The 19,146-nt window shown below is 46.2% G+C and overlaps 1 protein-coding gene across 2 annotated transcripts in view; it reads left to right on the top strand.

Moving 5' to 3' along the window:
* Positions 1–378: 378 nt before the first annotated feature.
* Positions 379–19,146, top strand: part of ENPEP (glutamyl aminopeptidase) — a 96,574-nt gene continuing 77,806 nt past the window's right edge. Inside the window, exons 1-2 of one of the 2 annotated variants that reach the window (XM_033955510.1) lie at positions 379–1,328; positions 15,657–15,798. In XM_033955510.1, coding sequence (XP_033811401.1) covers positions 658–1,328; positions 15,657–15,798 — 813 coding nt within the window. In that variant the 5' untranslated portion in view covers positions 379–657. The remainder of the gene's footprint in view (positions 1,329–15,656; positions 15,799–19,146) is intronic. The other variant, XR_004540394.1, reaches the window with a different exon arrangement.

Consider the following 19,146-nt stretch of genomic DNA (forward strand, 5'->3'; position numbering starts at 1 on the left):
CGGAACCAGTTTGTTTACATAAAGGCAGTATCCTATGGAATCTGTACATATCAAATTTAGAACTGTAGACTATCCCAATCAAAATTTATAGGATTTTAAAGTTATGGGACAAATATGTCCCTTGGTCCTGAAAGGGTTAAGATCAAAATTCCTTAGCATAACTACTGCAAAATGTAAGGTCAAGTGCAATATAGGTAATCCGCACCTAAAGGGCAGGCAGAAGATGGAAGTGTTCAGTTGCTACCCCTTCCTTTGTGTGCTCCACTCTCCAACTTCAAAGTTGCTGACAGTCTTAACATGTGATCATCCACGATTACTGATAACACTGCACCACCGATTTATGGTTAACTCAGCACTGAAAGCCAGGGGGAGGGAATCAAGATGCGGTATTTATAAAAGAAGCAAAGAGAACACCGCCAGCCCTCTTAGCAGCCTGCATGCTCCCTCCACAGCTGGGAGCCTCGTCTCGCCTCCTTTTGTGCTCCAGGGCTTGCTGCAAGTTCGAGCCGAGCATCATACCGAGAAACAGAGGCAAAAAAAAAACACTCCAGAAGAAACGGATATACAAATCGGCCGCGAGGATTTGCCTTTCAGTACAGTTTACTTGGTTTTAGCTACTTTTGCAGGGCAGATCCTGAGAAGAGTTGGCACAGAGGAATGGAAAGACTGGCGATGGATTCCGACGAAGGGTGGAAGACCAAGCGCTACTGTGTGCGGGGCAAGCACGTGGCACTGATTTGTGCCACGGTGGTCGTGGTTGGGCTAGCGGTGGGGCTGGGGGTGGGGCTCACCCAACCGAAGCCCTGCCCGCCGCCTTCCGCGGAGCCCCCCTCGACATCCGCGGAGCCCCCCTCGACATCCACGGAGCCCCCCTCGACATCCGCGGAGCCCCCCTCTCCCACCCCTCCCCAAGGCACTTCCCCTTGCCCTCCAAGCACTAACAACCAGGGGGACTGGAAAAATTTCCGCCTGCCCGACTTTATTATCCCGCAGCACTACGACCTGAAGTTGAGAGTGTACATGGACGAGGACGCCTACGGGGGCTCGGTGAGCATCGACGTGCGCCTGGAGCGCGCCACGCGCCACCTGTGGCTGCATCTGCGCGAGACGCGCCTCAGTCTCAAGCCGTCTCTCGTGGAAGCGAGCACGGGCCGCCTCGTGCCGGTGCACAGCTGCTTCCAGTACCTGCCCAATGAGTACGTAGTGCTGGAAGCAGAGGAGGTGCTGCAGCCTGGCATCTTCCAGCTGACCCTGTGGTTCGACGGCAGGCTCGACGGAAGCCTGGTCGGCTTCTACAGGACCACCTACGTAGAAAACGGAAGCCTCAGGTACGTTCTTCTCTAATCTATGTGGGGTGTTTTAAATTACACGTTTTTAATCCAGCTCCCTAGTGCTTTTCTTTTTTTTTTGTTTTAAATATTTATTGAATTATAAATGTTACAATACAAAAAAAATGCAGAAACATAAAGAGAACAATAAACGTATACATGCTTGTATATAATAAAGTATCAAAGATTGAATAAAGAAATTTGTTTCTGAGTTATGAGAGATAATTGTCTAAAGACTTCCATTTTCTGATTTCCACACAATAATTTAAAGAGTTATAGGAAAGGTTATCTTCATTTATATATATATATATATATCTCAAAACCCAGTTCCAGCACATGCGCATAGTAACATAACATAGTAGATGATAGCAGATAAAGACCCGAATGGTCCATCCAGTCTGTCCAACCTGATTCAATTTAAATTTTTTAATTTTTTCTTAGCTATTTCTGGCAAGAATCCAAAGCTCTACCCGGTACTGTGCTTGGGTTCCTACTGCCGAAATCTCTGTTAAAACCTACTCCAGCCCATCTACACCCTCCCAGCCATTGAAGCCCTCCCCAGCCCATCCCCCACCAAATGGCCATACACAGACACAGACCTTGCAAGTCTGCCCATTGAACTGGCCTTAGTTCAATATTTAATATTATTTTCTGATTCTAGATCCTCTGTGTTCATCCCATGCTTCTTTGAACTCAGTCACAGTTTTACTCTCCACCACCTCTCTCGGGAGCGCATTCCAGGCATCCACCACCCTCTCCGTAAAGTAGAATTTCCTAACATTGCTCTTGAATCTACAACCCCTCAACCTCAAATTATGTCCTCTGATTTTACCATTTTCCTTTCTCTGGAAAAGATTTTGTTCTACGTTAATACCCTTCAAATATTTGAACGTCTGAATCATATCTCCCCTGTCCCTCCTTTCCTCTAGGGTATACATATTCAGGGCTTCCAGTCTCTCCTCATACGTCTTCTGGTGCAAGCCTCCTATCATTTTCGTCACCCTCCTCTAGACCGCCTCAAGTCTTCTTACGTCCTTCGCCAGATACGGTCTCCAAAACTGAACACAATACTCCGAATGGGGCCTTACCAATGACCATCAAAAAGAGCTTGTCTTCTTCTGAGAGAGGTGTAGTAAGAGCCAATGACTTACAGATTATGGGGCTCATAATAAAAAAAATTATAAACTTGGACGTCCTAATCACCAGGATGGTCCCTGTGCGGATAATCGAAACCGCATTTCTGGACATCTAGCAAGGTGTCCCAGCCTCTGTGTGTTTGGAGCTCAAGATGGGCATGGGTGGAAGCATGTTATGGATGGGCTTTGGGCATGCATAAGAGTGGGTTAGACTTGGATGTCTTGCAGCAGTGATCAAATGTTTTGCAAGGCGTCTTGGACGGAACTTAAACATTTGGAGGTAGACCTGTTTTAGAAGTGTCTAAGTGTTAGGTGCCCAAAATGAGCAGATAATCACTGCATGCATCAAGGTAAGACACTCCCCAGTGCTCACTGTTCCCTTTCCACCACACAAAAATCAGAACAAAAAGGTACATACTAGGCTCTAGAACAGCAGCATCCATTATGGGGAAGCCTAGTAGAGCATCAGGTGTGTAGAGTTATCTGGTGGATGGGCTAGAGAACCATAGAGAGGAGGGCCCAGGCCCATAAGCTACTCTAACCTCAACATCTATGGTATTAAGTATGAGCCCATCAAAACCCACCCAAACCCTACTATAATTCCCTATAGGTGCCACCTGCAGCCATAAGTGCTATTGGGGTGATACACAGGTGGGTATAGTAAGTTTTTTATTTTTTTTTTTTTTGGGGGGGGCAGTGCTCACCATAAATTATAAGGGGGTTTTGGTGAGATATACATCTGACACCATTTGTATGAAGTTCACAACAGTGCTCTCTATGGTGCCCCACTGCTCTATTGAGATGCCAATGTGACCAATCCATTACTATGCTGGCCCCTCCCACACTCAAATGGTAATTTTCAAAAAAATAAAAAAAATTGGACGTCTAGCGGTTTAGAAAATGAATGTTTCCCCATTCTGATATTTGGATGTCTTGCAGGATATGCCCAAAATCGGACTTAGACGCACTATCAAAAATACCTCTCCACATGTCCAGGGGAAAGAGAGTTCTCAAATTTAAGAAAAGCTTGCATTTTAGACTGTCAGTCCAAACCTTTTGAAGATTCCCATCATAATTAATTTGATGCATAAAAGCACCAACTTCCTTCCATTTTTTGCTTGTTGATTCTTATGTGGTCATCAATAAATCGTTCCCAAACAATGTACTCTCTGGGGCTCATAAGAGCACAGGGTTCAGGAGTGTTCTGTTCTTTATACAAAAGCACCAACTTTCTTGCGAGATTACCAACATAAGTCAGAATTTGCAGAGTTGCATAATTTGCCTATCCTTGTTGTCCACAATACACAGTGCTGGAGAAAGAATAACGGTTGTGCAATTGCAGAGGAGCAAGAGGATCTGGAACCCAGTGACCAAAATATGCTCAAATGATGACGAGATAAAGTTGATTCTAGATCTTTTTCACAAACTTTTTGAGTGTCAATACAGAAATATTTTTAGGTTTTTTTAAAGTTGTGAAGTCTTATAAATACAGGATGCTCCGTAAAAGGACATGTAAACTCGATAAGAGGACATGTAAACATAAGAGTCAAGTGAACTTGAATAATATAAGTTGTTAGGTAAATGTTGAATTAGTAGCACATGTGAGAGTTGATACCATTTTTTAAAATTGAGAACCGGGTAGGTAAAATTCTTCTTTCAATTGGTCAAAGGTTTTTAAAGTACCATCCTATATAATAAAAGGCTAACTCGCGCATGCGCACTCCTATTTGTATGCTTCCATGATCAGTAGTTCCGTGGCCGCATGAGTGCGCATGCGCGAATCCCCAGCACTTCCCTACACTCGCTGGAAGGACTGGACTGTACGAGTCCCCAGCACAAGCGTGTGGCCGACCCAGGATCGTGAGAGGATGCGCCGTGCAAAGAGCTGCACACTACTGGAGGGGGAGGGACATACCGGCACAAACCTCCCGCCAGAGAGGAAGGGCTGAAGCCAGCAACAGCAGCGAATTGTAAACGCTGCTGTTGCCTGAAGCACCCGAGGCAGACGCTTCTCTCCCAGCGAGATGACTTTAATATCAAACCTCCCTCCAGCGTTGGCAGCCGCAGCACGCTAAACAGGCTGCTTCGGGCTTTCTCCTGCAGTTGAGTCCCTCTGCTGCGTCACTGATGACATCATCAGACTGCGACAGAGGGACTCAACTGCAGGAGAAAGCCCGAAGCAGCCTGTTTAGCGTGCTGCGGCTGCCAACGCTGGAGGGAGGTTTGATATTAAAGTCATCTCGCTGGGAGAGAAGCGTCTGCCTCGGGTGCTTCAGGCAACAGCAGCGTTTACAATTCGCTGCTGTTGCTGGCTTCAGCCCTTCCTCTCTGGCTGGTCTTGCCTACTTCCTGTTTTCATTAAGACAGGACCGGCCAGAGAGAAAGACCTGAAGCCAGCAACAGAAATGAATTGTGAATGCTGCTGCTGACCAATGAAGTAGTTAAATGAGGAAAGGGAGCAGAGGGGGAGAGAATGGCTTGGAGGGAAGGAGGAAGGTATGCCAGATCAAGGGAAAAGGAAGGAGGAGATGGAGAGAGGCCATATGGAACAGAGAGAGAGAGGGCGGACACTGGATGGAAAGAGAAGAGAGGGGCAAGACAGAGGGTGAACAGTAGATGGAAGAGGTAGAGAGAGGGAGACACACCGAATGGAAGTGTGGAGGACAGGGGGAGCAGATGTTGGAAGGAAGTGGGGAGGAGAAAGAAAAAAGGCCATATGCAGGATTGAGGGAAGAGGATAGAGTTAGAAATAAAGATAGACAGACAGGGGGCCAGGGAAAGACACAGACAGAAAGAATGACAGCGTCCAAGGAGAGAGAGACAAATTAAAAGAAAAAAACCCAGACAGACAGCCATCTACTCTAGCACCCGTTAATGTAACGGGCTAAAACACTAGTTAGTTAATAATTGACTTAGATACCATATGTTACTCTTTTTCCATATAGACTAATTAATTGGAGATTTATCAATTAGAATAGATGAATTGTTCCAAATGACCATATCATAGAAAGTGCCTGAAGAGACAGGTAGACATTTGCTCAACTATGCCGATTAGGCCGAAACACGCACGGGTTGCAATGGTGGCCATGTCCTCTTTAGAAAATCAATGGGGGGGGGGGGTAATTTTATAAGAGGGTGCTTATAAAAATTGTCAAAGGAAACATTTTTTGGCAATTTGGAACCCCTGTATACAGTCTCTTAATCCAGGAATGAGGAGTCTCATTTTAAATAATTTGCAAATATGATGTTTGGGGAGCTGGGTATGTTAGCATTACTAACATTTTCAGATGTGACATGGACAAGAGGTCATAGCCTGAAACTGAGCGGCAGCAGGTTCAGGACTAACATCGGAAAATTCTGTTTCGTACAACGAGTGGTGGGCACTTGGAATGCTCTCCCGGAAGAGGTTGTGATGGAGACTACTGTTCTGGGTTTCAAACGCAAGTTGGATTCATACCTTCTTGCTAATCATATTGAGGGATATGGGAAAACCGGGTCTCCATAAAGGAGTACCTAAATGGGCCTCCGCGTGTGCGGATCGCCGGACTAGATGGACCTAGGTCTGATCCGGAGAAGGCATTTCTTATGTTCTTATGTTCTTATGTATGTAAAAGGTATAACATGTGAAATAGTACATTTAGATAAAGCAGACATGTTTGATAATACAAATAAAGGAGTATCCCTTCTTAGGACATTTTCTAATGATATCCAAGTACAGGTATAATCCCTATCAGTACTTGGATACCAGTGAAAACCTTTATTAAGGATATAAGAAGTATGATAATTTTTGAAATCAGGAAAATTGATGCCTCCAGAGAATATTGGTCACTTCAGTTCTTGGAGGTTTAGAGTTTCATAATAATTTCAAGACTATGGGGTCCTTGTACTAGGGCACGCTATCCGATTTAGCGTGTGCTAAAGATCCCACTCACTCTTCTTGTCATCTCCCTTTTAACCTTTTCCACATACAGTCATGTGAAAAAATTAGGACACCCCGTGAAATATTCAGTTCTTTCTTAAGAAATGTTCACATATCAATGTCAAATCTTTTTTTAAATTTATCTCTGGAAAAGAAAGTGATGTAATCATATTAATGAATTTATTATTAGGATAATTATCCACCAATAAAATATATCATCTTAAATGAGAGGAATATATTTTATAAAGAAATTTTAATCTGGGAAAAGCCCTGCCTGTTAAAACTTAGCTCTATAATATATATATATATATATATATTTTTTTTTTAGGACCGAGATTCAGAACATTTGCAATCCAAATGAAAATTTATTTCTTACAGAGCAGAATTAATTATAAAATCAGGCAGGTAGAGCAGGTTGCAGATAGGATCTTTAAACAAAGAGAAATTGTGCCACAAGACAAGATATTGCTAAAGCAGAATGATTAGTTTAGCTGTGTTCAAAAGTTACTCACAATGTAGGCCTTGCTGGTTGAGAAGTCCTTTAGTTGGAGAGAAGAGAAAGAGAGACATGCTGGTCCGAGGGAAAAAGAGAACATGGGTGAATCGTCTGGTTTTATAGATGTTGGTGGACTGAAATCTGGTTCTATGAGGCACCAGAATCCAGGAACAATTGTCCAATCCCAAGGCAGGAACTCAGGGGCTATGTCTCCTCCCTGAGGCTGGCATTACATCCAATCACTGAGCAGTCCAATCGTTTCCTCTGTTTCCATGTGGATGATGTCATCTGATTAAATTTTGTCTGAGTGGCTTAAGATGCTGAGTATTGTTTTTACAGACTGGGGTAGTTCCTTTTATCCCAGGACAAGCAGGCAGCATATTCTTGACTGATGGGTGACGGCACCGACGGAGCCCCGGTACGGACACTTTAGAGTGATTGCACTCTAAGAACTTGGAAAGTTCTGGAGACCGCACCGCGCATGCGCGAGTGCCTTCCCGCCCGACCCCGACGCGCGGTCCCTCAGTTTCTTAGTTTCCGCGGAGCTAAGAAGTCGCATTTTCAACGGCTGTTGAAATATTTTTTTCATTCGCCTTCCCGCTCGCGTAAACTTTTTCGGGTTCTTTTTGCCCTTTCCTTTTTCTTTAAAAAAAAAAAAAAAAAAAAAACATTTTCTCTCGTTTTTGTCAAGTTTTTTGATTTGACCCGGCGGGGCCTACTGCCATCATCGAGGCCTCGGCCTTCGATTTGGCAGAAGCCGTTTTTACGTTCATGCCCCCCCAGCCCGGGTTCAAGAAGTGCCAGCGGTGTGCACGGCCTATTTCCCTGACAGACCCGCACAACTGGTGCCTTCAGTGTCTGGGTCCGGAACATCAGGCCTCTACCTGCACCCGCTGCGCCACTTTGAAAAAGCGGACTCTTAAAAATCGACAGATACAACAGAGACTGCTTTTCGGCACCGACATGTCCGACCCCGTGTCTTCGGCGCCGGTCTCGGTACCTGTTTCGTCGGCACCCACCTCATCGACGCCACGCGATACCGCGTCGGCGTCGCAGCATGCAGGTAAGCCGGCTAAGAAGCCTTCCCCGCTGGAACGTCCTCCGGTCTCCATTGCAGAGAGCCCAATCCTGCCGACCGTGAGGCGCCAGCGGAAGCGCTCCGCCCCTATTGAGGTGAGTCCCTCGACATCGGGCTCCTCATCTCCGGGGCGTCGAGCGGCACCGCAGGTACCGCAGAAGAAAAAAGCGGTACCGGTGCCCTCACTTGATGATCGCATTGCGGCCATCTTGCAGGTACAGCTGAAGGAACAGCTCAAACAACTCCTTCCAGCTCTCCTGACACCGAGCCCTCCGGTATCGGTCCCCACTGAGCAACCGGTACCGATCGTGGAACAGTCTGTAGTGTCACCATCCACTCCTTCGGTACCGGTACACTTGACCTCATCGGCATCGATGCCTGTCCTCGCACCGGAGCCTAGGTCTCATCATCAATCGGTACAGACATCGGCTCCGGTGCGACCGATAACATCGCCCGGTACCGCGTCGGTGAGGTCGGGTAAGTCGGTGCAGAAGTCCCGACACCGAGAACCATCCACCCCTGAGTCTCGGGACCGTGGTCCCCATGTTCGAGACCCTGATCTGTGGGGCGACTCTGAAGAACCTCTTCAGTCAGAAGGGGAGTGTTCATCAGAGGAAGACGAGCCTGTTCTGCAGGATATTTCCTCCAAACCTGATTCCACCTCTTTCTCTTCTTTTTTAAGAGATATGTGTGAATCTCTTTCTATTCCTTTGGAGGCTGAGTCTAAAAAGTCCAAAGCTTTTCTGGACGCTCTTGATTTTGACCAGCCTCCAAAGGAATTCTTGAAACTCCCTTTACATGACATCCTGAGGGAGACCTTTTACAAGAATCTGGAGACTCCTCTTACTATCCCGGGAGCCCCTCGCAAATTGGATTCCCTTTATAAAGTAATCCCTATTCCTGGTTTTGATAAACCACAGCTTTCTCATGAGTCTCTTCTTGTAGAATCCACCCTCAAGAAGTCCTTAGGAGCTAGTGTCTATGCCTCTGTCCCTCCTGGCAGAGAGGGTAAAGCCATGGACAAATTCGGTAAGCGACTTTACCAGAATGCGATGCTTGCTAATCGTTCTGGTAACTATGCTTTTCATTTTTCGTTTTATTTAAAGCATCTCCTTACCACCATGGCTTCCTTTGAGCAGTACCTTCCTGTGGGGAATCGTGAGGCTTTTCATCAGTGCTCTTCAGCTCTTTTCCAGCTCAGGAAATTCATGGTAAGATCTATATATGACACTTTTGAGCTTACCTCTAGAGCAACAGCCATATCTGTAGCCATGCGCCGTTTGGCTTGGCTCAGAGTCTCTGAGCTTGATGTTAATCATCAAGACCGGTTGGCTAATGCCCCATGTTTGGGGGATGAGCTGTTCGGAGATTCTATGGACTCAACGACCCAGAAGCTCTCGGCTCATGAAACCCGCTGGGATACCCTTCTTAAGACCAAGAAGAAACCTCCACCTTCTAGGCCATTCAGACAGCAAACGGCCTATCAGAGGCGTTTTGTGGCTCGCCCCTTGCAGCCTTCCACTCAACAACCTAGGAGGCAGCGTCAACAGCAGCGGCAAACACCTAGGCCTCAGCAGCAACAACCAGCTAAGCAGCCTCCTCCACAAAAATCGACCCAGCCCTTTTGACTTAATACTCGAGGGCATAGCCAGCGTTCAACCATCTCCTCTCCTCCCTCAACCGATAGGAGGACGACTGTCTTTCTTTCTCAGCCGGTGGGAAGTTATCACTTCGGACCAGTGGGTCCTCAACATCATCCGCCACGGCTACTCTCTCAACTTTCACACCCTTCCGGGCCAAAGTCTACCAAAAGAGTCTGCTTTGCACACTCCTCAATCTGCCCTCCTTTGTCAGGAGGTTCAGTCCCTCCTACTTCTGAACGCCATAGAGGAAGTTCCTCTGGACCAAAGAGGGCAAGGATTCTACTCCCGGTATTTTCTAGTCCCCAAGAAAACAGGAGACCTCAGACCAATTCTAGATCTGCGAGATCTAAACAAATGTTTGGTCAAAGAAAAATTCAAGATGCTATCTCTAGCTACGCTTTATCCTCTCCTCGATCACAACGACTGGCTATGCTCTCTCGATCTCAAAGAGGCCTACACTCACATTCCAATTCATCCGGCCTCCAGACAGTACCTTCGCTTCATGATAAATCACTGTCATTACCAATACAGAGTGCTCCCCTTCGGTCTTGCCTCCTCTCCAAGAGTGTTCACAAAATGTCTGGTAGTGGTGGCAGCGTTTCTACGCTCCCACCACCTTCAGGTTTTTCCCTACCTGGACGATTGGTTAATCAAGGCCATTTCATCTCAGACTGTTCTTCTGGCCACCAACCAGACCATCTTTTTTCTACAACTACTGGGGTTCGAAATCAATATACCCAAGTCTCACCTTCTGCCTACGCAGAGACTTCAATTCATTGGAGCGGTACTGGACACGGTCCAGATGAGAGCTTTCTTGCCGGACAACCGTCTTCACAACCTCCAATCGCTCTGTCAGCAGGTGCTCTCCCAGCACTCCATTTCGGCAAAGCAGATGATGATTCTCTTGGGTCACATGGCCTCCACAGTTCATGTCACACCCCTGGCACGGCTTCACCTGCGCACTCCCCAATGGACCCTGGCTCTTCAGTGGTCTCAAGCGACAGACTCTTGCTCACGACACATATCTGTGACATCGTCTCTTCGTCAGTCTCTGCAATGGTGGTTGATATCCTCAAATCTCTCCAGGGGCCTTCTGTTCCATCTGCCTCCTCATCATCTGGTCATCACCACCGACGCCTCCCCTTATGCATGGGGAGCCCATCTGAACGAGTTCCAAACTCAGGGCCTTTGGACTCCCCAGGAAAAGAAGCATCACATCAATTTCCTGGAACTCAGGGCAATGTTCTATGCCCTCAAGGCCTTCCAACACCTTCTATTTCCTCAAGTCCTTCTACTTTGCACAGACAACCAAGTGGCCATGTACTACATCAACAAGCAAGGGGGAACGGGCTCTCGCCTCTTATGCCAGGAAGCCCAGAAAATCTGGTCTTGGGCATCCTCGCGCCGCTTATTCCTGAAAGCGATTTATATTCAAGGAGAACAGAACTTCCTAGCGGACAAGCTCAGCAGAGTTCTCCAACCCCACGAATGGACTCTCGACCCATCGACTCTACAGTCCATCTTTGCACAATGGGGCACTCCTCAGGTGGACCTTTTTGCAGCTCCTCACAATCATCAGTTGCCCCAATTCTGCTCCAGACTTTACTCTCCTCACCGTCTGGCAGCGGATGCATTTCTTCTGGATTGGTCCAATCTATTCCTTTATGCTTTCCCTCCTCTGCCTCTCATGCTTCGGACCTTGTTCAAACTAAAGAGGGAACGGGCCACCATGATCCTGATAGCTCCAAGGTGGCCCAGACAACATTGGTTCTCCCTTCTACTTCAACTCAGTTCCAGGGATCCATTTCTACTTCCACTGTTTCCTTCTCTGCTTACACAGGATCAGGAAACCCTCCTCCATCCCAACCTGCAGTCTCTACACCTGACAGCTTGGTATCTCTCGGGCTGACTTCAACTGATCTTTTGCTGTCTCAGCCTGTTCGCTCCATCCTGGACGCATCCAGGAAACCAGCCACTCTACAATGTTACCATCAAAAGTGGACGAGGTTTTCTTCTTGGTGTCTCCTACATCATCATGACCCCAAGTCTCTTGCAGTGGAACCTCTATTGGATTATCTGCTTTCTCTGTCTACTTCTGGTCTCAAGTCTACTTCCATCAGAGTTCATCTCAGTGCCATTACGGCCTTTCATGAGCCGGTCCAGGGGAAACTCCTTTCAGCTCATCCCCTGGTCTCCAGATTCATGCGAGGTCTTTTCAATCTGAAACCACCTCTCAAAGCACCTCCGGTGATCTGGGATCTGAACGTGGTTCTTTCCGCCTTGATGAAGCCTCCATTCGAACCCTTGGCTACTACCTCTTTCAAGTTTCTTACTTGGAAGGTACTTTTTCTTATTGCTCTCACCTCTGCCAGGAGGGTCAGTGAGCTACATGCACTAGTTTCTGATCCACCTTTCACTGTCTTTCATCACGACAAGGTGGTTCTACGTACACATCCAAAGTTTCTCCCTAAGGTTATTTCTGAGTTCCATCTCAACCAATCTATTGTTCTACCTGTTTTTTTCCCTAAACCTCACTCCCATCCTGGAGAACAGGCTCTTCATACTTTGGATTGTAAGCGGGCTTTAGCTTTCTATTTAGATCGCACTAAGCCCCACAGATCATCTCCCCAACTTTTTCTGTCCTTTGATCCGAATAAATTGAGACGTCCTGTTTCTAAGCGTACGCTATCTAATTGGCTTGCTGCGTGCATTTCATTCTGCTATGCTCAGTCCGGACTGACACTGGAAGGTTCTGTCACGGCACATAGAATTAGAGCTATGGCAGCATCTGTAGCTTTCCTTCGTTCCACGCCATTGAGGAAATCTGCAAAGCTGCTACGTGGTCCTCAGTCCATACTTTTACATCTCATTACTGTCTGGATGCTTTCTCCAGACGGGATGGACATTTCGGCCAATCTGTTTTACAAAATTTGTTTTCCTAATGGCCAACCTTCCCTCCATCCCTCTTTTTGTTAGCTAGGAGGTCACCCATCAGTCAAGAATATGCTGCCTGCTTGTCCTGGGATAAAGCACAGTTACTTACCGTAACAGGTGTTATCCAGGGACAGCAGGCAGATATTCTTGCGTCCCACCCACCTCCCCGGGTTGGCTTCTTAGCTGGCTTATCTTAACTGAGGGACCGCGCGTCGGGGTCGGGCGGGAAGGCACTCGCGCATGCGCGGTGCGGTCTCCAGAACTTTCCAAGTTCTTAGAGTGCAATCACTCTAAAAGTGTCCGTACCGGGGCTCCGTCGGTGCCGTCACCCATCAGTCAAGAATATCTGCCTGCTGTCCCTGGATAACACCTGTTACGGTAAGTAACTGTGCTTTACTGGTACACCGAGCCATGCTTTTGTTTTCCACTGAATAGGTGTGACAATGTCTGAAGGCAGATCCATCAGACTCACAGAATCCAAGTTAGAAATCATTTCTTGGTTCAGGCAGTAAATTTATAATTTAACTCCAGCAAAATTAAATAATTTAACTCCTGTATCTCCAGCAAAATTAATCATATCATGCTACAATTGCAGGTAGACAACAAAACTTTTCCTTGATTTACTCATGAAACAAAAGATATCTACAAAAATGTGTAATCTAACTGAGGAATAAATTAGGACACCCCCACATATCCTCCCACTTAAAGTGGCTCAAATCACACACAGGTGTATTACATCAGGTGCACATGATTAGATCATTGTTACTCAGCATTTTGAAGGAGGTTTGCCCTACTGAAACCTCATACATTTAGTTTGGTGTGCTCATAACTGCTGCGGTGGGAGTGAACACCATGGTGAGATCAAAAGCTGTCTGAGGTCTTCAGAAAGAAGATTGTAGCAGCTAAGTGACACATGAGGTCTGCCACCTTCACTCAAGGTAGGCAAGTGACCAAGTGATCCTCATGTTAACCTACAACCCAGTTATCTATCTCGTAACTCAATATCCAACTAAACTGTTATTTTTCATGCATGGCCAGACTGAAAAACAGGACTCTGATGTCAGCAAAATGGGACATGTGGAGGGGCATAATAATAAAAAAAAAGCCTAAGGACCTAGGTACCCAAAGTACGCAGCAGGGAAATGTCCATTCTTGAATAAAATGTCCAAAATGTAGGTTTTTTCCCCCCTGAGAATGGCCTACCTGTATGTTCAGGAGTTTAATCACCCAGACCGCCACTAAGTCTACCTTTAAGCCCTATTCTAAAAAAAAAAAAAAAAAAATTGCCCAAGTCCTAAACAATACCTTTAAGGCGTGGGAGGGACCAGTCTTTCGCTTAAAAGCACAATTCTCTAACCGGCGTCTGTCTCTCCTGCCACCACACCTGAGCATCCCCCCCCTGCAATAATTACGGCAGGAGAGATGCCCAATCTCTCCTGCTGACACTCCCAAACCCTCTCACAATTTTCCTTAGCAGGAGAGATGCCCAATCCCTCATGCTGTGATCCTTCGTGAAACCCCCCACCCGTAAGCATTGTGGCAGGAAGGATGCCCAGTCCCTCCTGCTGACACCTCTACCCCCCTGTAAGTTCTCTGGCAGGAGGAATGCCTAGTCCCTCCTGCCGACACCCCCCACCTCCCAAAGGTTGCCCACCCAGATCCCCCAAGGCCACCCTCACTGGACCCCCCAAGGCCACCTCCACCTTGACCCCCACCAGGACACCACCACCCAGACCTTCCACTCCCATCAGGAACACCCTTGCCTGGTCCCCCCTAACCCCACCTGGACCCCCCTCTAACCTGTTTTAGATGGATGGACGGAAGGCTTCTGTCTGCATCTGGCCAGCAGGCCTGCCTTCAATGGAATGGCAGGCCTGCCCCTTCCTGGAGCATCTTGGGATGCCCTGGGGAGAGGCCTAAGGCCCTGATTGGCCCAGGCACTTAAGGCCCCTCCTGTAGGAGGGGCCTTAGGCACCTGAGCCAACCAGAATCTTTGGCCCATATCCCAATGCATTCAGGGATGCACTTGGATTGGTTTTAGATTCCGATTGGCCAGATCCCTTAGCCACCATAGGAGGGGCCTAGGTGGGGATGGCAGGGGAGTCCGGGTGGGGGTGGCCTTGGGGTGTCTGGGTGGGCAACCTTTGGGGGGTGGAGGTTGTTGGCAATAGGGACTAGGCATCCCTATGGCTGTGGGAGGGTTGGGGGATTGTGGCGGGAAGGATTGGGCATCTCACCTGCCAGGGAAGATTGCGGGAACGTTCGGGGGATCACGGTAGGAGGGATTGGGCAGCTCTCCTGCGGGAGAAGATTGCGGGAGGGTTTGAGGGATTGAGGCAGGAGGGATTAGACATCTATCCTGCTGTAAAGATTGCGGGAGGGTTCGGGAGTGTCAGCAGGAGAGATTGGGCATCTCTCCTGCCAGAAATCATTCGGGGGGGTCGTGGCGGCTTTGGACAGGAGGGACTGGGCATCCCTCCTGCTGCAATCATGGGGGCAGGGGGAGAGGTTGCTCTCACCTTACCCACTCCTCCAAAAATTCCCCTTCTTGTTCTGGGCGCACAGAGACAATGTAAAGGCCTAAGCTGGTTTTAGATACATCTAAAACCCAGTTCGATTATCGGTACTTGAACGACCTGTCTTTTTGATCATCCAAGTGCCGATTTAGGCGGGTTTTTAGACTTTTTTTTTTCAGTTATGTACCTCTTAGTTACTATATCCCACTAATGACATTTTCCCAACATCTTGGGGATAAGATTGTGTTGTATCCTACTCTATGTTCCCCCTAAGCGGTGCATTTGAGCAATTGTTCATACAGTGCATTCTAAGAGTGTTGCTCACAGAGTTTGGTTGCTCACAAAAATACTTGCAAATCTGGAAAATTGTTGGTTTTTCGAACTTGTTGCTTGTATGAAAAAAAAATGAATTTGCACACATCTGGCCAATCCTTAGAGAAAGCATGGGTTATATCCACAGTATATCTGGTCTGTGCACATGTTTCTGAGCTAGAATTCTCCGTTTGTCCTTGTTTGGATTTTAATGACAAATCATTTTGTTTTGCTTCACATGGTTGCTTAAAGAATATTCACTTCTGAGCTTTTTTTTGTTGTTAAATTCTCTAGGAGCATAGCAGCTACAGATCATGAACCAACAGATGCGCGGAAGTCATTCCCTTGCTTTGATGAGCCCAACAAAAAAGCAACCTTTAACATAACTATCATCCATGAGGCACAGTACATGGCACTTTCAAATATGCCTGAATTGGTATGTGTATTTAACATAGGCATCATTAGGGAGTTTATTCACAACAGGAAAATAAATCTATTTATGGACTTTATTTCAGGAAGTTTGGTGACAGATTTGTGCAATTTTATTATATGTATGTGACCATCTCTGGAAAAAGGTGACTACAGTAGTGGATCCAAAATACTAACCCCCCTCTTCTACTAAACCGCGGTAGCGGTTTTAGCACAGGGAGCCGCGCTGAATGGCCCGCACTGCTCCTGATACTCATAGAGTTCTTATGAGCGTTGGGAGCTGCGCAGGTCATTCGGCATGGCTCCCAGCGCTAAAACCGCTAGCGCAGTATAGTAGAAGAGGGGATAAGTGGCTGATTTTTCATAACATGGGTCCAAACGCAGTCAGTCTGACAACGCTATATGTTTGAACTTCTGTATCTTAAAAAAAAAAATCAGATAAAATGGTAAGGTTTGGATTTTTTGTATTACAAATTGTTTGCTCTTCCAGAATTCATTAAAACCTTTTTTTTTCTTTTTAATGATTGTAGTCACCTTTTCTCAGCGAAGGTCACATATGCAATGAAATAAAAAATGTGGAACTTTATCACCTAATTCATACATTTCAAACCATGTGGAAACCATCCCCCCTCTTCTATTAAACTGCGGTCGCAGTTTTTAGAGCAGAGAGCCGCGTTGAATGGCCCGTGCTGCTCCTGACGATCATAGGATCTCTATGAGCATTGGGAGCAGTTCACTATACCACCCACCAGGCTGTTATAGAGACAGGTATGTATTGTTTCACATCTTTGGGTGGTTGGGAGGGGGCCAGTGACCACTGGGGGAATGTGTAGAAGTTATACCTTAATCCCTCCAGTGGTCATCTGGTCAATTTGGACAGCTTTTTGCCACTTAGATGCTTTTAAAACAGGTCTAGCTCCAGACCTCTAAATGGCTTCCTGGACATCTTGGGAAATGTTTGATTATTGTCACAAGACGTTCAAGGGCAACGTATGCCCAAATTCCGCCCAAAACACACTTCCAGCACACCCCTCTGAACTGTGGACACATAGCAGACTAAAAGTCTAGCAAGATGTCTAGAAAATCAGTTTCAGAATTTGGAAGTTGGCACTTGGATGTCTTGGTGAGTAAATGACATTTTTTTAAAGATGCCTTTCTTTTTTGAAAATGAGCCTTTGTGTGTTTTTATATAGTTTCCATTTGGTTTGAGATTTGTGCATGAGTAGGTGAAGTTCCATATTTTTGTTTCGAACCGTGTGATTTTTCTGTTTAGCCTTTTGTATAATGTCTGCTTTCATATTCATCAACTCCCCCTTTTACAAAACCTTAGAGTTCCAATGAGCGTCGGGAGCAGCACAGAACATTCGGCATGCCGGTCTGCACTAAAAACTGCTTCTGTGATTTTGTAAAAGGGGGAGCAAATGAATTAACATTAGCGGCATTGCTAGACTAAGGCCTATATTTGGTAAGATGTTTCTCAAAGAATGTATTTGCCATGTTTTTTCAAACATTTATGAAAGATGTTCAGTGAGCGTCAGTTGTTTTCCTTGAGAAATCAGGTATTTAAATACATCAGGTCAAATATACTAAGTATTTCTCCTTAGATACACTGAGGAAAAATATTAAATTCATTTAGGCCATTAATAATTTGATAACCAAAGAGAAGTGGAATACAAAGAAGGGATCCTTTTACTAAGTTGCGGTAAGCACTAATGAACATAAGAATTGCCGCTGCTGGGTCAGACCAGTGGTCCATCGTGCCCAGCAGTCCGCTCACGTGGCAGCCCCCAGGTCAAAGACCAGTGTCCTAACCGAGACCAGCCCTACCTGCGTTTGTTCTGGTTCAGCAGGAACTTGTCCAAAATTGTCTTGAATCCCTGGAGGGTGTTTTCCCTTATAACAGACTCCGGAAGAGCATTCCAGTTCTCTACCACTCTCTGGGTGAAGAAGAACTTCCTTACCTTTTACGGAATCTATCCCCTTTTAACTTTAGAGAGTGCCCTCTCGTTCTCTCTACCTTGGAGAGGGTGAGCAACCTGTCTTTATCTACTAAGTTTATTCCCTTTATTATCTTGAATGTTTTGATCATGTCCCCTCTCAGTCTCCTCTTTTCAAGGGAGATTAGGCCCATCTTCTCTAATCTCTCACTGTACAGCAACTCCTCCAATCCCTTAACCATTTTAGTCGCTCTTCTCTGCATGCATATCATAGGCTAAAAAGCACTACCACGGGATACACTGTGGTAGTTTTCAAATCAGCTTCCCACATGCTAAAAAAAAAAATACGTTTAGTTTTTTAGCACTGGGGCATGTTTGGGGAGGAGAGATTGTTAGCACACCTGCATTGCCATGGACTAAGCAAATATTGCATGGTTAGCATGGGAGCTCTTAGGGCCAGATTCTATAAAGAATGTCTATGTTGGGACATAGGATGGAACAATGGAGAGAGTGAGGGAAAGAGATGCTGAGGTGGGGAGGGAATAGAAAGGGAGATTTGTTGGGCATAGATGTCTGAGTGAGAGGGAAAGAGAAATGGTGCACATGGGAAAATGAAGGAAGTGGTGAATAGTTGGGCATAGAGAGAGAGAGAGAAATACTGGGGAAGAGAGAGAAATGAGAGAGAGAAAAATGTTGGATGTGGTGGTGGAGAGGGAACAGTGGGACGGATGAAGAACAAAAGTAAGTGTAAACCTCCTATCTTTCTATTAAACTATGGTTGGCTGACTCGGAAGCCTTCCCTCTAATGAGAGAAGGAAGGCTTCTGGGTCAGTCGTGGTTGAGGTCTGGAACGCTCACCCGGAGGCTGTTATATGGGAAATCACCCTTCAGGGATTCAAGACAAGGTTGGATAAGTTCCTACTGGAACAGAACATACACAAGTAAGGCTAGACTCAAATAGGGCACTGGTCTTTGACCTAAGGGCCGCCGCGTGAGCGGACTACTGAGCATGATGGACCACTGGTCTGACCCAGCAGCGGCAAATCTTATGATTCCAAAGGGTGGGGGTGATCCACACAAAGGCATTTATGTGTGTTGATTTCCATCTAGCACTAGCAATGGAAGGTAAACTTGTTCTATAATACTGCAAAGATCTCAGTGCTCTTAATGGTGTATTTGGGATGGCAAGATTATGGGAAGTGAACTCAAAACATGGTTAACTTTGAGGCCCTATTGTCATTTTGATGGCTTCTATATGTCCCCATTAAGATGATAGGGGAAACTGTAGTTCTTAAAGTCTTTCACCTTGGATTATAAAAGCACCATATTTGTCTAAGGTATTTGCCAGTTTATTTTGTTCCTCAGATATTTCAAATATTTATCACACCATTTAACAGATACGAAAGTAAAATTAGCCT

This window comes from Geotrypetes seraphini, chromosome 1, assembly GCF_902459505.1.
Source record: "Geotrypetes seraphini chromosome 1, aGeoSer1.1, whole genome shotgun sequence".
NCBI classification, from domain to species: domain Eukaryota; kingdom Metazoa; phylum Chordata; class Amphibia; order Gymnophiona; family Dermophiidae; genus Geotrypetes; species Geotrypetes seraphini.